The 23,454-nt window shown below is 36.1% G+C and overlaps 1 protein-coding gene across 1 annotated transcript in view; it reads left to right on the forward strand.

Moving 5' to 3' along the window:
* LOC113044156 (tumor suppressor candidate 3-like) overlaps window positions 1-23,454 on the forward strand; it is a 70,399-nt gene that overhangs the window by 33,457 nt on the left and 13,488 nt on the right. The window contains exons 4-6 of the mRNA XM_026203818.1: window positions 2,496-2,636; window positions 6,060-6,200; window positions 6,835-6,924. Coding sequence (XP_026059603.1) covers window positions 2,496-2,636; window positions 6,060-6,200; window positions 6,835-6,924 — 372 coding nt within the window. The remainder of the gene's footprint in view (window positions 1-2,495; window positions 2,637-6,059; window positions 6,201-6,834; window positions 6,925-23,454) is intronic.

Here is a 23,454-nt window from a genome sequence, read left to right on the forward strand (position 1 = left end):
ACGAGTTTTGAGAAGCAGGTGGGCAGGATTTGTTTAGAAAACCTGGCAACCCTGATCTGAACGCACATCCTAGAGATGTACTTCAAATCACAGAAGTGCTTTTACTGACAAGATGCGCATGAAAATCGCATTTAATTTTTTGCACAACTCTAGTAAGAGGTTATTACAAATGCTCAATAGTGATTGATAGTGATGTTTAAATAAAATCGTTGTATAATTCTCATTTATTGTGTAGCTTTAAGGTAATTGTAGATATTTCTCTATTACCCATATTGTGACGTTTTGGTATGCAAAACAAAGACCACAACGAAGGAGTATAAACAAAGAGTTATATTAATAATCCATAGGAACGAATGGATACAACCAAACACAAATCTAAAAGAATTAACATCAAAAGCAGACAAAGGAAAAGTGCAGAACACAGGGTTTAAATACTGGGAATGTAATCAAGAAGAAGAGAAACGGGTGTGTCAAAAATCATGGAAAGTAACTAGGCAGGGTAACGGAGACACAGAAAACTATACTAAAACAGATCATACATGTGACAGTTCGCCCCCTCCTAAAAAAAAAGCTTGACAAAAGGTCCAACAGAGGAGGCGGGTGTGGAGCAGGCAATGGAAAATGGGCATAGTTCATAGGGTGGAGTAGATGGAGGGAAGAGCCAAGGAGCAGCCAGGTGGAGATCCAGAGGGCAACCGGGATAGTGGCCCACGGTGGAGTCGACACCGTGAGCAGCCATGGTGGAAATAGGGCCGACACCAGGGGAACGACTGACAGAGAAGACGCCGGTGGAGTAGGAACCCAGGATGGAGCAGAGCAGCCACAAAGCCAAGGTAACACAAGGATCCGGAGGGCCAAGGCAGAGCAGAAGGCTCAGGTGAACGAGGCGGCGGGGCTCCAGAAGACTGTGACAGAGCCGGATCGACTGAGGATGGAGATGGAGCTGGAGGGAAGGAGGAGCCTGACAGAGCCAGAGGAACGGAGTCCCGAGGCAGCGGATGGTCGACGACTGACCAAGGCGGAGCCAGAGGGATGAGGGAGCCCGGTGGAGCTGGTGGTATGACAGGCCACAGTGGAGAGTCGAGGTGTAGCCAATTGGTCGAAGGAACGAGGTGGAGTCCAGGACTTGAAGGCTGGAAGCGGAGACAGGGGATCCTCATGCCAAGGAAGAGCTGGAGACTGGAAGTGTCGAGGCAGTTCAGAGCACCCAGATGCCACTGACTGAGGGTGAGCTGACAGGCATCAGCGGAGATGGAGCTGAGAAACTGGCTGGTTTAAGAGGAGGTGGAAGAGGGAGGCAGGGAGGGAACTCCAAAGGACTTGCGCTGGGCAGAACCAGCAGAGACACAGGAGATTCAGGGCTGGGCGGAACCAGTGGAGACTTAGGAGATTCAGGGCTACACTGAACCAGTGGAGACACAGGGGATTCAGGGCTGGACAGACCCAGCAGAGATGCAGGAGAACTGGGAATTACTTCCCTAAACCATATTTTTTTTATAAAAAAAAAATAATAATAAAGAAATTATAGTAGTAGAGTTTATATCAGAAATAGATGGATGTTGGTTGGCAAGCCATGGAATATAGGAATTGTTGCATTGTTGGACTTCAAATCAGTAAGGACTAAGGCATCAAAAGTAACTGAGTAACAACCTTTTTTATGGATGGTAACTGTAATGTTATTACTGAAATCATATTAGTCATTAGTTACACTTCAAAAAGTAATATTACTGTAATAAGGTACTGTCCAACACTGGTAATTAGTGACGGTAAGAGTACATTTATTTACCTGTAAATATAATTACTGAAATTGTGATTCGGGTCTCCAATACACTTTCACCCCTCTCAAGTTATTGTTTTTGGCAGAATAATTACAGAAATTGAGCAAATGTTTGCTTTTTTTTTGGGGGGGGGGGGGGGGATTTGGTTGGGTTCTGCAATTGCAGAAATGCGAAACCCAGAAGGGATTCTGAAGTGAACATCGTTTAAATAGTATTGACACAAACTGTTTTGAACTGCAATGTATCATCAAAAAGGATGCTCTAACCATAACAAATTAAGAATGAGGTGCTTTTTTGTCATCATTGATTACTGTGACTTCTTAGTACTCAAGTGTTTGCACACATTCCTAGTTGGAACAGTGTGAGGTCAAAAAAATTACAATTTCAGCTGTCTGCTTTTTACTCTATCTTTTCATTATTTCATTATCCTGTTGTTATTCTGTTTCTCTGGCCCCTCAGACATTAATTCTTGTAGTGGGTAATTTACCTCCCTCTGGAGGCTCTTCAATTGCTCCTGTCTCCTTATTAAAAGAAATCTCTGTAATACACATCACATAGTTCATGCTGCTTTATTGATTTATTAGCAGATATTAATGTTTTTGTGCTCTTGTTTCACTTCTATTCATCATTCCCTTCCCCTCTCTTCCCCTCTTATGCTTTCTGCTCATTTTCTCATATGTTCTGCCTTTTCTTCCTCTTCTCTCTCCTCTGCTCCAGCTGAACATGAACTCTGCCCCCACCTTTATGCATTTCCCAGCCAAAGGGAAGCCGAAGAGAGCGGACACCTTTGACCTTCAGCGGATTGGCTTTGCCTCTGAGCAACTGGCCAAGTGGATCGCAGACCGTACTGATGTGCAGGTACATCTACAGTGATCGTTTGCCCAAATTCAAAGAAATTAAAAGTCTGTAATTTCTATGGTAGTTTTATTTTACCATATAGAGACAGAAAACCAACAAAAAAGTCCAAGAAAAAAGAAAACGCATTATATAAAGGTTAGTAATTGATTTGCATTTCAGTGAGTGAAATAAGTATTTGATCTCCAAGCAAAACATAACTTTGTACTCTGTGCAGAAATCCTTGTTGGCAAGCACAGAGGCAAGCACAGAGGCGATACGTTTTTTGTAGTTGGTCACCAGGTTTGAACATCTCAGGAGGGACTTTGGTCCACACTTCTTTAAAGATCCTCTCTAAATCCTTAAGGTTTCTAGGCTGTCGTTTGGCAACTAAAATGTCTATAGGATTAATATCTGTTAACTGGCTAGGCCACTCCATGACCTTAATGTTTTTCTTCTTGAGCCGCTCCTTTGTTGCCTTGTTTTGGGTCATTGTCATGCTGGAAGACCCATCTATGACCCATCTTCAGTGTTCTGGCTGAGGCAAGATTTTACAGTACATGGCCCCGTCCATTTGCCCCTCAATGTGGTAAAGTCATCCTGTAGCAGGAAAACAGCCCTAAAGCAAAATGTTTCCACCTTTCCATGTGTTCTTGGGGTCATAGTCAGCATTTCTCTCTCTTCAAACACAGCGAGTCGAGTTAATGCCAAAGAGGTCAATTTTGGTCTCATCTGACCACAGCACTTTCTCCCAAACCTTCTCTGAATCATTTAGATGTTATTTGGCAAACTTTAAACAGGCCTGTACATATGCCTTCTTGAGCAGGGGGACTTTGTGGGCACTGCAGGATTTCAGTCCATGTCGGTGTAGTGTGTTACCAATGTTTTGCTTGGTGACTGTGGTCCCAACTGCATTAAGATCATTAACAAGCTCCTCCTGTGTAGTTTGGTGCTGACATCCTTTGACTGCTCTTTGGTCTTGTCCATGGTGGTGGGAGAGGGTGGAATGGAAGATACAGATTGTGTGGACAAGTGTCTTTTATACACCTAGCGAGCTGACATTAGGAGTAACTTCTTTAAGGTTGGTAGGGGATCAAATGCTTATTTCACTCACTGAAATCAATGTCTAACATTTACATAATGTTTATATATATATATATATATATATATATATATATATATTTTCTATAAATATAATATATATTCTGTCTCTATCAATTAAATTACAAACTTAATTTAAGTGTGCAAACTTGCAGAATCAGCAGGGGATGAAATAAATATTTTCCCCACTATATGGGGTCTCCAGGAAATGGAGACCGATAGCATCTGATTTCCCCATCATGTTAACATAGATTTTCCCTCCAGAGAAGCTCTCCCTGAAAAATATCACCGGCACCTTAATGCGTTTACAGACGACTGCCTTGGAGCACTAGCACTAATTCAGTTGTCTTATTAAGACTCTACCCCAGTTTCAGCTTTAATACTTTTGAATAAGTCACTTAAGGTATATATCACCTTTAGGGAAGGGATGAGTTATATTGGAGTTGATAAAAAGGTACTTTTTTAAAGATTTTCCTCAGATGGAGCACTCTGATTATGAAGCGCTGTGTAGATTACAGTGCAGGTCATATGTCAGTTACGCTCTTCCCTCCATGCAGTTGGACTCGTTATCTTTGATTCATCTCCAATTCACATTTCTGCAAAGGCATGGAAACCCTTTGCTTTGTGAAATCTGTTCTTTTATCCTGGCTAAAGAAAAAAACTTTAAAGATAATAGTAAAAAAAAATAAATAATAATAATAATAAATAAATAAATAAATAAATATGACTTGGCTTATTCCTTTGTCTTTTATTTTAAAAAGTTGGAAAAGGTAGAGTGAATGAAAGTACAATAAATGCATTCAATTATTTAAAAATATTTTATTTAATTTTTTATTGTACCTTATTTGATTTATTATTATTTTTTAAATAGAGATTGCAATTATTATGAATGTTAAATAATTTTGTTTTATTTTATGTATTTATTTTTTAAGAAGAGAGGATGCAGTTTTAATGGCTGCATAATTTTAGTTTTTATATAAATATAACATGCATCTAAAGTATTTTTAATTTCATTAGTTTTTATTTTATAAAAAAGTAAATAGAAAGCAAATGTATGTGTATATAAAGATTTTATTTTATCGTATTTAATTGTATTTAATTTTATTTTTAACCTACTGTACTATTGCCATACCATTAGCCCAATTAGCTATTAGTCTTTGTCAACCAGTCTATGCGCATTGGAGCAGTGCTCGTTCACCCCCTGGAGTAGACAGAATTATAGATGAAGTCGGCCATTTTTATCCTAGATTAATCTGATCTGATTTGGAGGCAGCAGCAGTGGCTGTAGTGCACGTTTTGAGGAAACATTAAGGCCTTGAACGACAGGCACTAAACGTGTTTACAACCCTCTGGGTCTCGCATCACACCACTCATAAATAGAGAATCCTGGGTGTCCAATGCGTCATAGACTTAGTAGCCCTCTGGGTCTACTTTTGGCTTGAAGCAAAGAAAAGACTGTAAAAGGGAAGGGAGGGACCGGCAGCCTTTGCCAGAATGAATGCGTTCACTAGACAATGGCAGTGTCTGAAACCTAAGGCAATTGCCTCGCTGCACAGACAGTCAGTGACTTCCCCTGCAGTGGTTTTGAGTGAAGTTTTCCTCCTCAGAAAAGGATTCATTAAAAGACAGAAGTGCAAGCTGTAACACATCTTTCAATGTAGGAAAAATTCAAGTGGTTGAAAGCAATTTAAAAATTGACATTTATAAATGAAAAGCATCATTTTCCATGTTTCAGACAATGCCTAGTGACATGTTCTTGACTTGAGCTGTAGCATTATGGTGAAGGTTGGCCTTGAGATTGCAGTGCTTTATCAACTGAATGTTTACTAAATAAGGTTTATGGATTTTTCTTTATTATTTTTCTTGTCTGTCTTGAAAAGTCATAACTGGTTGCAATTGTCAGAATACTGTCATCTTCTTTTCATGTCTCAACACCTATTTGTACAGATGGTACATATAGCCTACCAATTTCTGAGAAATTATGTCTTTATTCATGTCTTAAAACCTATTTTTTTTTTCATTTGTCCATTTACAAATATCTGAAAATTCATTCATTCATTCATTCATTCATTCATTCATTCATTCATTTATTCTTGTTTGATAATTTTTTGCTGAAATTGCTGGAAATGCTGAAATTATAATGTAATTAATTGTAATAAATAAACTAAATATTTTAGTTTGACATGTTAACTTATAACATGCAAATATGCCAGATTTAGTTGCTTCCACTTTATTGTTGCATTCACTGTTCAGAGAGCTCTGGCACTGATCAAAGCAATGTTTCTTAAATATAAGGTGTCAGTCAAAAGTTAAATACTTGTTGTTGTTTTTTTCCTCTTTGTCTAGATTCGGGTCTTCCGGCCACCCAACTATTCGGGTACAATCGCTCTGGCTCTGCTGGTGTCTCTGGTCGGTGGACTCCTCTATCTGCGCAGGAACAACTTGGAGTTCATCTACAACAAGACTGGCTGGGCCATGGTCGCACTGGTGCCTAATGTTCATTATCTAGCCCTAATTCAAATGAAACTGCTGGAGCCATGCTTTGAGTTGAAAACTGGCCAGGTCAAACAACAATGTATATCTTGGCAGTGGTACAACGGTCAGCTCTCTCTGGCCCTAGAACCATTCAACAACTTCAACACTTTTGCTATTGCTTTATAAGGTCCTTTAATAAAATAAAACCAGCTGACCATGGAGTAAACCTAAATTAAAAATTATTTATAGAGTTTTTAAGCCATAAAAGAGGCCAATTTATTGAATCTAAACCCAAATTGATGTAATAAAAACAGAAGACAACAGCTCAAGGGGACAAAACAAGCTAAAGGCATAGACTCAGTGTGCTTCTTACCACCTGAGGTCGAAATTATGTGCTGTGTCTTGCATAAAAGTTTGATTTAAAGTGTTGTGCTGTCTGAAGTGTGAAGGTGGTTGACCTTTACTGCTCCGTTGGATAAAGTTTGTTATCCACCATATTGATTATAATGGCAAGGTTTCTCTTTTTTCCAGGCTATAAGAATGTAATCAATCTTTATCGCTCACTCCGTCTGTTTGTCATTCCCATCGTATCACCATATCACTAAGCTAGTATACTCAATCTTTCTCTCCCTTTTCTTTTCCACAGTGTGTGGTCTTTGCCATGACCTCAGGTCAGATGTGGAATCATATCCGTGGTCCTCCATATGCCCACAAGAACCCTCAAAATGGTCAGGTGGTAAGTGCTGCCCACCTGCTTGTCTCAAAGCTCTGTATATGTGCCGTACCACTCATCTAAACCTTTCTTGACTTGGCTGACTTTGTTTGTGTCTGTTCATTAAATGGCTATCCATCATATGAAGTTTTGCCAACCGGAAAACAAACTTGAATTCTACATGGTATAGGACTGTTCCAGTTGATTCTTAAGCAGTGAATCCTGTGGAATATTAATTCTTACAAAGGATACGGCCTACATTCATAAATAAATAAAAAACTGCACTTGGTGTAAATAGAACTGGCGTCCAAGTAGTGGTATGGAGCCAGACAGAACTATGAAAAAATGTGAGTTGGATGTCAGAGAACTGACCTCCAGGGTAGAGCACATGCATTGGTATTTTTGCGCAGACGACCCAAATCTGAATCCGGCTTGACATTTTCAGATCTAACCATGCTCCCCATCCCTTCGTTACCCCAATCTCACCGATTCTAGGAATAGAAGGCAAAAAACAAAACCTACTATACTTCTAAAAATATATATATTTTTCTATTTATACAAAAACTACTAATTTCATATTTATATATTTATTTATGTACACTACAGTTCATTGCAGTTCATAGAGTACATTATTTGCTGAATAGAAAGTTCAAAGGAACATAATTTATTAATTTATTAATTTTATTAAATGTGTGTGTGTGTGTGTGTGTATTTATATATAATATATTCTTTACTGTCATTTCAGCATTAAGTGATATGACCTGATGTTACCAGGGCAGTTTAATATCCTAACTTAGCATAATGTAAATGTATGCTAAATGATTGTTTACATGAAATGTAAGTAAATTATTGTTTTAAAAAGGGTACGCTCATGGCAGAAGTTATCAAGTTTTGTTAAAAAAGCCAAGGCTTGTTGTTAATATGTACAGTCCAGCAATATATTTACTCAGAGATCTGCAGCAGCTGCGCCTACCTGCTGTTCTGCATCCGCATCTTATTGGCTTCTAAGTGATCCCTCCAGTCGATAACACAATAAATCTGAAATGATTAAGGCCTTTTAATTATTAAAACATAAATAAGGAGATCAGCTTCTTTCAGTGCATAATCCTTCCCAGTCCTGCTTCATCACCGTTCTTCATTAAGCTCAACACAGTAAGTTGAAGCTGCATCTTTTCCTCTAATAGCCCTCTAAGGCAGAGGTGAAATGAAAATGCTGATGACTCGAGGAAATTAAAGTCAGTGAGGTAAGGTTCTCTTACATCTAACCTGTGCTATACAAAAGAAACCATTAGTGCTATTGTAAAATTATACCCTCACTGACTCGAGACCTTCATTCAAATGACCTAGTCTAAATTGACAATTAAAACTTTTCCGTTTACAAGTAGAGCAAAAATGTGTAGGTCTTCCAGAGTAATGCCGTATTAGTTTTACAGTTATTCAAGCTATTTGAAACAGATTTTCAAATTGTGTCTTTTATTGAAAACGTCTTTGAAATTTAGTAAAAATATTATCATGTCAGAGCCAGCAGTTTTAGTATACTTTACTCAAACTCAAAAGACATTAAATGGCCTGTAATGCATATGATGGCAAAAATGTGTGTCAAATTGATAAGTGATACGTTTTAGTGAATAAGCTCAATAGAGTGAACTTGGATTATCCGAATCAACCGTACACATTCTAGGTTTCACAGGTAGTACACTGGTAAAAAAAAAAAAATTTCATTAGATTTATAGAGTTCAAAAGTTTTTTCTTGTTTTTTTTTAAGGTAATTAATGTTTTTATTCGTCAAGCATGAATTAAAATCATCACGTGACAAAGACTTTTACTTTGCTTCGTTACTATTGTATTTCAAATAAATGCTACAGTATGTTCTTTAACTTTGTATTCATCAGATAATCCTGACAAAAAGTCAGACTTTGAGTCTGTGGAAAGTCCCAATTCACAGAAACAAGTGTGTGTGTGTGTGTGTGCGTGTGCGTGTGCGTGTGTGCGTGTGCGTGTGTGCGTGTGCGTGTGTGTGTGTGTAATGTTTATATTTACTGTTTTTATCAAATGTTAACATTTTAAAAATAAATACAGTAGGTAAAATGATTTACAGGTATGTTGTATTATATATACTCAAAATGCATCAATACCTGGTATGACAGTTTAACATTTATTGACTGCTCCTGTGATACGATTGCCTATATAGACAGTTTGCAGTTTTAGTCTCCGTCTGGACCTATAAGTCTTTTATGAACTGCACTTGAGGTCCTCTGGAGCTTGCAGTTACAAAGTTGAGATAAAGTGCAGAACCAGCAGGTACTGTATGTTGCAGTAAAATGTGTAAAGAAACATAGCTGCATGAAAGCCACATTCTGTGATTTGCTACACACTAGAAGTAATAATGTGTAGTCAGTCTGTTATGTCTAAAAAATAAAAAAAAATAAACCTCAGCAAAAAGCATGAAATATGAAACATTCTATTGTATTATAGCACATTCTATTGTATTATAGCACAAATTTGAACAAAAGTTGGACAATTTAGAGATCATTATACAAACATGCTTGACCACAGAGTGTCTTGTTTTGCCAATCAGATTCCAGAATCCAAGTCTTGCAGGATTGTTTGTTCATTTGTTTTGGAGATATAAATATATTTAGAATTTTACACTTAAACTTACACTTTTACACTAAGCTTCTATAAATAGCTAGTAAAGATCTCTCACTACATGCCTGACTTCTAGAGTATAAAAAAACTCATCAAAAAGATCAAAAAGGAAGAAAACAAATGAGTAGAAAAGTATCTTAAATGACAATTAAGCCCGAGCCATAGAGGGGAATGTACTATGAATTGTTAAAAAACGTGTCTCGGTTGTTGTTCAGGATTGGATGGTAACTGATGGTTCATTTATTTGGAGGACGTGGATTCTGTTATTGTTTTATTACTCTGGTTCTGAATCCTCTTACTCTGAGAATGTGGCCTGAAGACAGCCTTTATGAAATATTCAGGCCTGAACATTGATCCAGAGACGTATAAATACACTGCTAACAATGCTATGAATCCCAAACTCAAGGCAATGATCATCTATAGCTCACGACAGGAGGAGTTCTGGATCTGTCGGTTTCTAATCCTTAAGCTGGAACTGAAGGGGACATTTCTACTAGTTTGAGTGGACAGTGTCAACTCGTTCATAATGCACCAAAAAAATCAGAAAGTTAAGCAGGCTATGAGGGAGTTCTCACAGAATGCAGAAGCACTCTCTGGATGTGTGATGTATATTAATACACTAGTGGTCAAAAGTAAAAAATAAATAAATAAATAATCATAGCATTAGTTGTTTGATGAAAAATACAGCGAAATCTGCAATGTTGTGCATTAACAATTTAAAAGAATATATATATATATATATATATATATATATATAGATCACAGTTGACAGTAAAGACATTTATAATGTACAATATAATATTACAAAAGCTAACCTAATTCATTAAAGAATCCTACATTGCTATTTCCACAAAAAAAAATATAAGTAGAAAGACACTGACAATAATATGAACCATTATCAATAATTGAGCAGCATTAGTAAACTGACAATAATTGAGCACCAAATCAGCGTAGATAGATTTCAGGATGAAAGCTTTGTCTTTTTTTTTTATTTATTACATTTATATACATAACATTTTCACAAATAGAAAATTGCAATGATGTTTCACAATATGACCGGTTTTATTTTATTTTTTTTTATTATTTTTTTATCCAAAAATTCTAAATATCTTAATTATTTTACAATTTTGACCACTAGTGTATGTGTTTATTTATAAATCATTTATTTTGTTATATTTAATTGTGTAACTTGGCACATATTGAATAGAATGCTTTTAATTCGTGTGACTGTTCAGGGTCATGGTACTTCAGTGGCCTATGTCAATAGGAATGTATGATAATACTCTTATTGTGTGTATCCTCATATGGCAAAGCATACATGCAAGTAGTTGTTATCACTAAGAAAAATGTTACTCTTTGCTAAAAGGCCTCAGCCATACACAAAACTATAGCATGTTGCTGAGATAGATTTTTAGTCATCATTTATGGCTGTGCATTGAAGTGTGAAATTAAAAAAAAAAAAAAAAAAGGTGGAAAGAGGTTGTGCGAGAGACAGTGGTTGGGGGAAAAAAAACATTACCTTGATTTTCTAAACTAAACGCTACATTTGCATGAAATTATATTTCTCTTGTCAGAGTCTGAAAGTGCCATTTCCACATTTTCTCCAGCTTCATCCTGCAGCCCAGAGCAAAACCCATTTAGAGAGTAGAAGGTTGTTTTGATAATGAAAGTATCTGACTGCTTACTGACGAAATGGCGAAGCAATGTGAAGTAAAGCTACGCATCTACTTGTGGCTTCGCACCTTAGGACAGATCACATACGCATGCACACAAACACCTTGCAGTGTTGACACTCAAGACGAACATGCTCTAGGCCAAAAGAGCTGAACAATTCTCAAAATTGTCCTGGCTTTTGCTATTAAAAGCATTTATTTCTTCAACTTTTTTGACTGCATGGACATTTTGGTAGTTATTAAAAAGTCCAGGTAAACGACAGGCTTTAAATGTCATCGAAAAACTGATAGCCCCCGGAAACTAATGTGCATTTGATAAAAACAAAAACAGGTCTGGCAGCTTATTACTCCAAAGTAGCTGCATTATTATTTAAATGATTCACAGTGATAATTAAGTGAGTCATTAGTGACTTTTCGCTTTAAAAACAATGTTTCTCCATTGTAAATGAGAAAGTCACTCTGCACTGCTCACAAACACAGTTCTGGAATGTTAACAGAGAGGTTGAGTGATATAAACTGCTTGACCAATCAAATTACTGGACCGGGAAAAGGCTAATGCTCTTTTGTTTGTCCTGAACTCTTCTTTTTGTGCTATTAATTAACTTAAAAAGTTTGTCCTCAAACTTTCTTCGAGGACTTGATCACGTATATTGGGTGTCCTCTTTCAAAGTCACCTGAAGATGCCAGTTCCTCTGTCCACATTAGCATTACTTCAGTTCACCATTTTCATTTCATTTCCCACAATACCATAATGAACTCTTGCAGCCTCTCTGTATCTACCACCAGCGAGAGGTAAATCATCTGCCCTTCCCTTCCAGCGTGTTGTCACTTTTATTACATCTACGCAAATATTTTGGCTTTTAGCTTGGATGCAGCTATGCTGGGGAGTCTTTATTAACCGGATTGAACTGTGAACTGAAGCATTAAATAAATGTTGCACTTGAGGCAGATATTTTTCAAGATCTCATCCTGACGACTGGTGTTTGAATGGGAGCTTTAATTACAGCTGAAACAAGAAACCTGCAGAGAAGAATAATAAAGAAAGCCAAAAGGAAAATAACAAACAGGAGAAGGAAAGGCCGATTAACGGCGAATTTATCACATTGATGCCAATCTTCCATTTTGCCAGAAGGGCCTTCTGTCTGAAAAAGTTTTTATGGTTAACTTTTCCCATTTTATTTGAGGCAGCTAATGAATGTTACACGTAAATAAACACAAAATACTTGTAGTAAAGGATTTTTTTTTTTCTAAAGAAGCAGCCCCAGTATGTCTGTTACCTGTTTGGAAGGCATCAAGTTTCATTTTTTGTGTCTCATTGTTGATTCTCCATTGGTATCAGTTCAAGCTGTCAGTCAGATCCAGTCCAGAAGACTCCAGACTGTCTGTTACTGTGACCTCTCGCAGCTGGTCCGTTTCCATCAAAACTTTTTTTTTTTTTTGGACATCCGTTTCCATGGTGTGTGGTCTGTTTTTAACCAGAAACCAGATGCATGGTGTGGACAATAGGTGGTCTATATATAGCTTTTATTTTGAGGCATTGTAATTATTTGTAAAACATTAAGGCTAGGCTTGTGGTAGAAGTGCTACTGGATGAAAAATAGTAAGGAAGTTTTTTAAAGGAATGTTCTGGGTTGAATAATAATTAAGCACTTACTGTAAGTGTTCCATTGAGGTGCATACAGTCAAAGTGAATGGGTCCATAAATGTGAGAGTACTCACTTATTCCAAAGTCATAAACATAAACCATATGGATGTTAACATGATTTAAGTGTAAAAACTTGCTTACTAACCTAAAGTTAAAAGTCTAAAGTCATCCAAATTATCAAATTTTGCAACTTTATATGAAAGTGTACACATAAAACCCCAAATAACAACTTGTAACTCAGCTCAAGTAATACTCAAGTTTTAATGTTAGAATATAAGTGCATTAATTAAATTATAAGCTTCCAGGAATGAGATGAAACTTATGTCAGCTTCATCTTGACCTGTATTGAGCCTAGAATATTTCTTTAAATCATTCTTTAGCTCACACTATTCCTTCAGTGTTGTTGTTGTTGTTGTTTTTGCTTCCAACTGTAATGGTCCACTTAAGTCTGTTTCACTCCAGAAAAAAAAGCATGATTGGGGTGGCAAAAATAATAGGGATGCACGATATTGGATTTTGGCCGATATCGATATGCCGATATTTTCTAAATAATTTTGGCCGATGCCGATACCGATATCGATATATATACAAATATATACTGATATATTTAAACTTTAATTTTACTGAAGAGAAATCCATGTATGTCTTCTGTACTGATTCTACCATAAATTTATTATTTTACAAATGTAGACAGACATTCACATCTGAAAAACAGGTCAATTATTTCACTTGGAGAATATCGGTTTGGCTCATCGGCAGAAATATTCATATCGGCCGATACCGATAATGGTCATTTTAAGCTTTTATCGGCCGATACCGATGTTGTGCCGATATTATCGTGCATCCCTAAAAAATAACTAATATCATGAAATTTTTTGATTTATGATTCCTCCAAATGCAATGTTTTTTTTTTGTTTGTTTTTTTTTTTGGATGATGATGATATTTGTGCCCCCATAAGTTGTATTTATGATATGTACCTCCAGGGGCATTGCACCATGCTAATCAGCTAAACCTTCATAAGTCATTAAGTGACATTAAGTCAATTAAGTGATACTTGCAATATTCCAAATTGTTTATTAACTGTAGTAATTAGCTTAGAGTAAATCATTATGTAGCAGTGAAGTAATAAGCTTGTAGCAGTAGTATGCAGAGAGTGACTGATTTGTTGCTGTCTAACCCAGATCCCTCAGCTGGTCTGAGCATCTAATGGCTTGTCCTATATGATGAAATCAGCACGAACTTGTCCTGTCTTCCTCCGTGCAGAGCAGCTCTTTCCTGAGCTTGTTAGGCACCCCACGGTTGTGCTGAAGGGTTGCCGTTGGCTGCTGGAGTTTTCCATATCCCCCTGTCCATAAGCTTGAGAATTCTTTTGACAAGCTTGAAAACTCTTTCTCTAACTTGTGCTGGCAGGCTTATTTTACACACTCTGAAAGGCTGTTTTCCCTGCCAAAACCAACTGGACTGAAAACGCCAGAGAAAGACCGGATGAGTGTGTTTACAAATATGTTGAATGTCCTGATTATGTGTTGATTATGTAAATATCAGTGTTGGGGGGTGTAGATGCATTAAAATATTCTTGTGTTGTGCATGAAGGGTAGAATAAGGTCTATGGTCATACACAACGTGTTTTTGCATTTAAATACGTGAGACACAATGCAGTTAAAAAAATTATAGTAATCATATAGTGAATAAATATATGATATATGTGTGTGTGTGTGTGTGCAGTATAACATTTTTCGATTACACTTTATTTTGATAATCCACTTTAGACATTCTACTAACCAAAAATAACTTTGCAACTACATGTCAACTAACTCTCAGAGTAGACTGTTAGGGAAGGTTTTGGGATAGAAGAATAAGTTAACATATACTTGCATACTTTAAGCTTCTCACATTCAGTTCGTTGTATGTTGTAGACACATCAAAATAAGGGGCCCTATCATACACCCGGTGCTGCACAAGTGTTTTTCCACATTGTGTAAATAGCAAATGCATTTGCACCCATTTGTGCACTCATGGGTGTGCTGGTCTAAAAAAGATGTGTGTTCAGGTGCATTGCTATATTGAGGAACTGAAAATAGACTGCACCATAGACCAACTCCAACTTTGTCTTAAGTCAACAGGGAATTTTTTTTTATTATTATTTAAAGATTGCGTTAGTAGAAAATGTGCCCCTGGGCAAGTTCACTTGACGCGTTCACTTTGGTCATTACACAGAGGGATGTGCAGCAGCACACAAACATTTTTAAATATGAAACAATAAAAGATGAAAATGCAAAATATTATTATTGTGTATGCTACATTAATATAAAAATGCCTACATTTCATAATCATTGCGTGTATCAGAATTAGGCTACCTGTTTGCTGGTGGACTAGCAGCTCCGTTTTATCTCTGGATACACGGTCTGTCTTTGTGCTTGCCAATTCTGCCATGTAAATAGCAAATCCACCATAGTGTGAGTGCAACTGCCTCTTAAATGGAATTGGAGATGACACTCCGATTGGTTTATTGCACATTACGCCCAAAAAACACCCATTACTTATTAGGAGAATAGGGACAAACCATTTAGACCAGGCACACCGAGCGTTTTGCCGTTATTAAACTAGCAAAATTGGATTCGGACACGCCATGAGTGCACATGCACCGTGTGCTTTAGACCATGCGCTTATATCTTTAAAATAGGGCCCAAAGTGTTAGAAGGTATTAAATAAACAGTCTACTAATAATCTAATGACTGCTAGTTGACATGAAGTTGGCAAAGTTACTTACTGTTAGCAGAATGTCTAAAGTGGACTATCAAAAAGTGATACCCATTTTTCCATATAATTTGTGTGCCAAATCATGTTTATGAGAATTCTTGATTTCCAGCCTTGATTATGTTGGTGCATTTGTACATGATTATTTAAAGATGATTATTTAGATTTGGGAGTTCATTTCATTCATCATGTAATTTTTTTTTTTTTTTTTACTTACCTTTGTGTTTCACAGAAGAAAAAAAAATATGGCAAGTAAATGATTATATAATTTACATTTCTAAGTGAACTATTTCTGTAATAATGAAGTGCAATCAATTTGAATGATTGTCAAAGCAAATATTTACACCGTAATAAGGACTGTTACCGTTCCCTTAACAGTGTTCGGCAGGTTCTCTGGCTGTCAGCCAGCCTGTATCCAAGTGGCTCTCAGAGCAGCCCGCTGATGAGCTTGCGCTCCAGACAAATTGATCTAAATGAAAAACACTCCACCCCAAAAAGAGACCTCATTTCATCTACCTTTTGCTCAGCACCGTCTGGTACACAATTTACACGACATACTGTACAGGGCACCTTGTACTCTTAATTTGGAAATGTCCTAGAGCGAGCTGTCAACACATTAAATCCACCATCAACATTATACACCAATACACCCCACTCATTTAAAACAAACATCTTAAAACCAGACTAAAACTCATTGGAAGGAGTGACAGGCCTCAGGGGGACTAAAGCCATGGTGATGCCAACACTGAGCCACTGCAGGGCCAGCGCATCGCCAGCACTTGAGTGAGTGGAGATGTAATGCTTGATGACAGTGTAGGGGTAATGAAAGGTTGCTCCCACACTGACTAAAAATTCAATCTGCCTGCAGAAACCACGAAGTTCCTCAAAAGCCTGATAGGTGCTTCCAGCTACATACTGCGAATTTAAACCTTAGTGACTGGATTTTACATCCTAGCAAGTGTTCTTTTTGATGTGGTTTTATGATGAATTACTAAGGAAAGAAAATGGCCACTGCATTTGAGTGAATGCTTGAGTTGTTGGCACAATTTAAGCAATGGTACAAAACTGATGATGCATGAAATGTCTAAAAAAATACCTTGACCTTTTCAGGGGCTATTTAGCAAACAAAACACACACATTCAAAAAGCAAGGACTCAACTGCCGATGTAAGGGCTCTTTAGCTGGCAGCCCACGGCCAAACACGCCCCGTCAATCATTTTTATACAGCCTTCCGATTGATTTTGATAATCGCTGCGTTGCCTGATACACCAGGGTGCACCTGCACAAATCTTAGCGATTGGATTGTGGTACATATTCAGAGTGTGTTTAAGCTTTTTTTTCCTGCCCACAGTTGAGCTGAATATTGTTTCAGGCAAGAACCAGAAGCATTCCATTCCATCTTGTTTTATCCAATTAAATTGATTTATGCAAATGCAGACAAATGATGACACAGTGTCTTAGTGAAATTAATGATGAGAACTGAAAGTTTCAGTTCAAGAAAGAAATGACAATAATGTTTGCTTTTTCACATCTTCTTAAGTATGAAGTGGCAGTTCTGAATTATTTAAGATCTGTGACATTTTTGAAAGATTTGCCTTATGCTCAACAAGATTGCATTATTTGACCAAAATACAGTAAAACCAATGATATTACATTAAAAGTATTATTAATAATAATACTGAAAAGAGTTTGATTTATAAATTACTGAAAGCATTTTTTTCTTTTTTATTTGTTGTCAAAATGTGATCTTTTTTTCAGGATTTTTATAAATAGAGGCTCAAAAGAAAGCCTTTTGTGACATTATAAATCTCTTGTCACTTTAGATCAGTTTAATCCTACTGACCCCAAACATTTGAAGAGTAGTGTGTAGTTTATCTATTATTATTTCTATAGCCATTTTCTCTCATGTGGATTGTTAACTTCATGGTTATTTTCTTTTCATACCTTTGTTCTTCTTTTCCTAATTTGAAAGATGTACCCTAAATTGTTAATGTACACAGACACATGTAAGTGTTTTGTTTTTAAAGTTATCTTTCTCACAGCAAAAGTGCTACGGTCTAATAATTATGAAATTTGAAAAAAAGGAATTTGAAAAAAAGGAGTTAAAGAGCCCTGGCCTGTGATAAGTGTTATTTTAATCTTTTAATCTTTAATCTCACTTTTTCTTTTTTTCTTTTTTCTTTTTTCTTTTTTTTTTAACCATGTATTTTTTAATACCTTCATAAGGCTAGTATTTTCCCCTCTTTTGAAAAAGTGTTTTGCAAATGCTAATTAGAATCATTAAAAATAGAAAAGGAAAGTTTTTTTTTGTGTGTGTGTGAATTTTGCTGATCCTCCCATTTTAGCATTAATGTATTAATAGCCCACTTGTTCTCTAAAGCCAAACAATTTTTTTTACATATTAAATTAACACCCTCCAACCCCCCAAGCCCCCCCCCCTTTTTTTTTTCTTCATTCTTGACTTTAAATTTATCTCCATCACTAACTCATTCTTTTGACCTTTAATAGTGAAGGCTTAAAGGGGGAAGAAAAACAGCAACAAATGATTCGCAAAGGTTACTACATCAAAACTATTAGGCAACTGTATGTCCCTGGAACATAAAATGTATCTCTTGCGGTTAAAACTCACACATTATTCATCAGTGGTTGAATTTGGGTTGCTAATTTAGTCCGCAATGGCAATTAAGTGTGAAATGTAAAAATTTAAACAGCAAGGCTTTCTCCAAAATCCACAGTGTGCATTGTTAGTGTACAAGGGCTTAAAACAGGAATCTCATACATTTTTACTCAGGAGGGAAAGAAATGGATTTCTCATTAAAGCTCAGACAAAGACATCCATAACAGCTTCATGTAATATCTGTTATGAAGGGCAGTTCAACACCCCAAAGACATATTAAAATCTGGTATTTTCTGCATCCAGTCAGCCATGATCGTCTCTAACATCAGTCGCCAAATCTCATTTATACACTATTATGTATTAATAAATACAGAATGTGTTCAAATAATTCCCATGTGATATTCCTCTTTAGCCTCCATGAAGTTATTGTAACAATCTTGATCATGTATAATTATTATTATATTTTTTTTTTTTAAACAGATTTGCATGGATAATAAGTGCATGGTCTTTGTAGCAAGAATTGTGTTTTTTATTATTATTATTATTATTATTATTATTATTATTTTATTGAATAACCACACATATTCTCATTGTCCAATTATAGTGCTGAGCACAGAACTTATTCCTCTCTGCTCACACTTAGCCACCCGCAACTATTTGCCTGTCTAAGAAAAGGGAACAAACAATGCTCAATTCATCAGATCAGTTGGAAGGGCCACAGAGAGTACTACGGTATTTTTCATCGTGACTATCAAACACAACTGCAATTTGCAATTCGAATTTATATCAGTCCTAATGTGCTATGCATGTTCCTCTGGCTTTTTGAGTAAGAGCTTTGCATTGTTTCACAGATTGAAAGCGGCATTAAAATAAACCATTCAAGTGGAAAATGAAGGGAATAAAAAAAGAAAAGGGCAAAAAACAACCATGGTGATGAAATATGTAATGTTGTTTATTGGGAACAGTCGTAGGGAAAATGTTATTATGAGAATTTGTTCATTCATACTGGGAAGAGCACGCTAAAAAGGCATCCATATTATTTGAGCTAAAGAGCTTTTCAATAAGAAAACTTCAAAGTGGGCTCGGAAGAAACTCTGTGCAAATCAAAGTGATTGCTGGGACAATATTGAATGACTATGCACAGGAAGACTTGGCAAGCAGGTTGTCTTGAGGAGTTTGGCACAAATCCATCCTGATGTGAACATTCCACATGCTGAATTATCTGGAGTTCTTGATCAAGCTCCTCTCCTTCTCCATATGTACCGCAGGGAGTCTGAAACTGTAGAATTTTAAGTCTGAGCTCTAGTTATGCATTGTTTGACATCTTACAGGTGAATTTTATGTGGGACATGGCAAAATGTAGAAATATTAACTGAGATTAAAGAGATAGTTGACCCAGAAATGAAAATTATGTCATGATTTAACAGCATGCCGTTCCAAACCAGTATTACTTTATTATTATTATCATTATTATTATTCTGTGGTGCCTTTAACCACAAAAGTAAGACTGATGATGCATTCTCCTGATGGCACTACAGTCTTTTGTTCTCTGGAGGAAATTAATGGCATTTTTGAGAATCCAGTATACCATTAGACTATTATTGAAGTGTCCCCAGGCATTTTGACAAGGCTAAACGTAATGACTCACTATAGAGATCGTCATATATTCCTACTGTATGTTGTGTGTGTGTGTGGGTGTGTGTCTTGTTTTTGTGACATATCAGGAGAGGTTGACTTATGAGGACATACTGTAACCCATGTCCCCATTTTTCAAAACACTTATAAATCATACAGAATGAGTTTTTTTTTTTTTTTTTTTTTTGAGAAAGTAAAAATGCACAAAGATTCCTGTGAGGGTTAGGGTTAGGTGTAGGGTTGGTGCAGGGAGATAGAATATACAGTTTGTACAGTATAAAAACCATTACGCCCACTTTTCACAAAAACAAACGTGTGTGTGTGTGTGTGTGTGTGTGTGAGAGAAGCGAAGAGATTCTTTTGGGTGGTTCCTCCTTTATATTCTATTACATTTGATATTCTCAGCACATCTTAAATTGCTTCTCATTTGCTTCACCACCACCAACATCGATGTGTTCGTAGGCTAATGTGCCCTGACCTCATGCTTAGTGAAGTTATTAATGAAAAATTAACATTTTGTGATGGCACTGATTTTTACCATTGAATAAAATAATCCCTAGTTCTCTTAAAATTACTCCATATTCATTAAAAATTTGGATTTTATTTGCAAGAGAAAATATACAAATGCCTCTGTCTTCTAGTGATAAGTCTGGTATTTTTTTATAGCTTGTTTTGTTTATTTCTCTAATTGAACAGATTCTAAATTCAAAACGAGTGCAATCATCTAATTGTAGAGAATCGTTGACATTGGCAGGGTTTAAAGCAACCTCCAAGGCCAGGGCGTTCATTTAACAGACATTTCGCTTTTTAAAGTGTAGGAGTTGAATTTTAGCATGAGTCAAAAATAATCTCTTTTGAATACAAATGCATGTAGGCGGCTGTAATGATCATATTCAGTCATGTATGCTCCTACACAAAGCACTAAATATGATGTTTGATGGTTCATTGAATGGTGATGTCAGTCTGACTGTAAAGTAGACATCTGTAACCCCAGTACAATGAATCTGCTCTTCAGTGCATTGCCTCAAAGCCCAGAGCAGAAGTCAACTCTGAGTAAATGAACAGTGTGATGAGGATATCTGCCCACGCAATGACACTAACACTTGTCCTCACAACTACTGATTCTCTTGCTTGGTTTATACCACCTATTTATTAATTTCTCTGATTTTCTGTATTTAAACCTCTTCTGTTCACTCTGTCAATTCATGTGTGTTTTAAATAAGCCATCATTTTAATGTTAGCAGGTATTAAAGGAATATACAAATGTAATATTCAAGTTCACCCAAAAGATTCTGAAAATTTACTCAGCCTCATACCAACCAAGATGTAGTTTGTTTGTTTTTCAGAACAGATTTGGAGAAATTTAGCATCACATCACATGATTATCAATGGATCCTCTGCAGTGAATGGGTGCCGTCAGAATGAGTGTCCAAACGGCTGATAAAAATATCGCTGTAATCCACAAGTAATCTGCAAGACTCCAGTCCATCAGTTAACATCTTGTGCAGTTAAAAGCTCAATTATTTGTAAGAAACAAATCTGTCATCAAGGCAGATTAACTTTGCTTCTGGCCAAAATACAAGTCCATAATAAACAAATTTCCTCCAGTGAAAAGGTCCATCACCTGTTGTCCTCACACATTAATATCCACCGTGTTTGTTCAGACCTGTTTTGGACAGTTTTTGTTTGTATAAGCAGTGCTTGATCTGTTCATACTTTTTTTCTTGATCCATAGAAAACAAAATTTTTTAACTTGATAAACCAGTGAAGACATGATGGATAGAGGTCTGTAAAGTAGTTTAAAAACATCTTAATGATTTATTTATTACAAACATAACTTTTCACTTCAAAAGATGTTAATTGATTGACTGGAGTCATGTGGATTACTAGTGAATTATTGTGATGTTTTATTAGTTGTTTGGACTCTCATTCTGACGGCACCCATTCACTGCAGAGGATTGACTGGTGAGCAAGTGATGTAATGGTACCTTTCTCCAAATCTGTTCTGATGAAGAAACAAACTCATCTTGATCTTGGATGGCCGGAGGTTGAGTACATTTTAAACACATTTTCATTACTATTCAGACATATTCCTGTAAGGCTATAAAATTCTTGTTTAATTTAAATAGTAAAATATTTTAAATATATAAAATACATAAAATCTAAATATATAAAATTATTAAATAATTCAAATTTAAAGCGTTATACAGTATTAATATTGTATACATGGCATCCTACTGCCTCATCAACTAAATAAATAAAATTAAAATTAAAAATTAAATCAAATAAGAATTATAAATGTAAAACATGAGTGAATAGTGAATGAATAAGTAAAAATAATATGTTTTTACATTGCAAAAGCCCACGTCAGATTCTTCATTAGAATAACACAGTTGTGTCTCTCTGTGTTAGTGCTAAAAGTGCTTCTAAATGGCGGCTTCTTCCATATGAAAATATGCAGCAGTGTGGCTGTGTTTAAATGTTAGCAGATGCATCAACCCAGAGGCAACAGGTGACATGACAGTGATAAATGCACTGGCCTATTTGCTCATATCTTCTTCTTAATGGCTCCCTCCTTTCCACAATCCCCCCCATATCTTTCTCTTTTTCTGTCTCTGCAGGAAATGCTGCAAGTGACAACAGCTGCTGATGGTAGTGTTTAGTTCTTCAATACTTTATAGCTGTGTTCAAGTTGACTATTGACTTTTTTTTTACTTAGTGTCACACTGAACACAAAAAGCATTCAATATTTCGTCTTCAGTAGTGATTTCTACTCAAATCTATCATCTCCAAGGTTTCTGTCAGATATATTTTGATAAAAACATACATGAATGTCTTTCAGGCTTCATTCAAACTAATGAAATTCAGCGACATATTTCAGTGATGGTGTCTAGGTGGTGCCTAGGTAGGATTGAATGACTAAATAAATAAATAAATAAATCCCCTTAACTATAAGAATGTGTTCATCTCACCTTGAAATTAGTTTTTTTCAGAGTATACGTTAATTGAATACATTATCACTTTATACTCTCTATTTAAATATGTAACCTCAGTAGAAATAGTTAATACATTGTGTTTCCAAAGTTTTGATTTCTGAAGCTTTAGATTTTATACGTTAAAATGGTGCACAGACATCTTTTCATTTATTTATTTATTTTTCAGTTAGCAATCTTTTAACCTCAAGATATTTCAAACTGTGAGGTTTTTTTTTTTTTTCAAACCATCAAACACACACAAAAAAAACTTAAGTTTCAGTTTGTTCTTCAAGCAAATCTATTGCATGACTTTAAAATAATTGCAATGCTTCACAGGGTTTGTTTTATGTTGTATACTACTTTTTTTGATGGAAAAGAGCTGCATGGACATTCTGTAAAATTTCTCCTTTTGTGATTCACAGAAATAGAAGAAAATTCCATAGAGATTGAATTGACTCTGGGATGATGATATTGATGATGAAATAATTAGTTCACCCAGTTTTTTGGATTTTCTTTAAAGCAATTCACTGGCAGATTTCATCCATCAAAATGTGAAGTCTGAAGTTTTAGAATGCTTTCAAGCCTGCAAACTTCAGGTTTTC

This window comes from Carassius auratus, chromosome 26 (assembly GCF_003368295.1).
Source record: "Carassius auratus strain Wakin chromosome 26, ASM336829v1, whole genome shotgun sequence".
Lineage (NCBI taxonomy): Eukaryota > Metazoa > Chordata > Actinopteri > Cypriniformes > Cyprinidae > Carassius > Carassius auratus.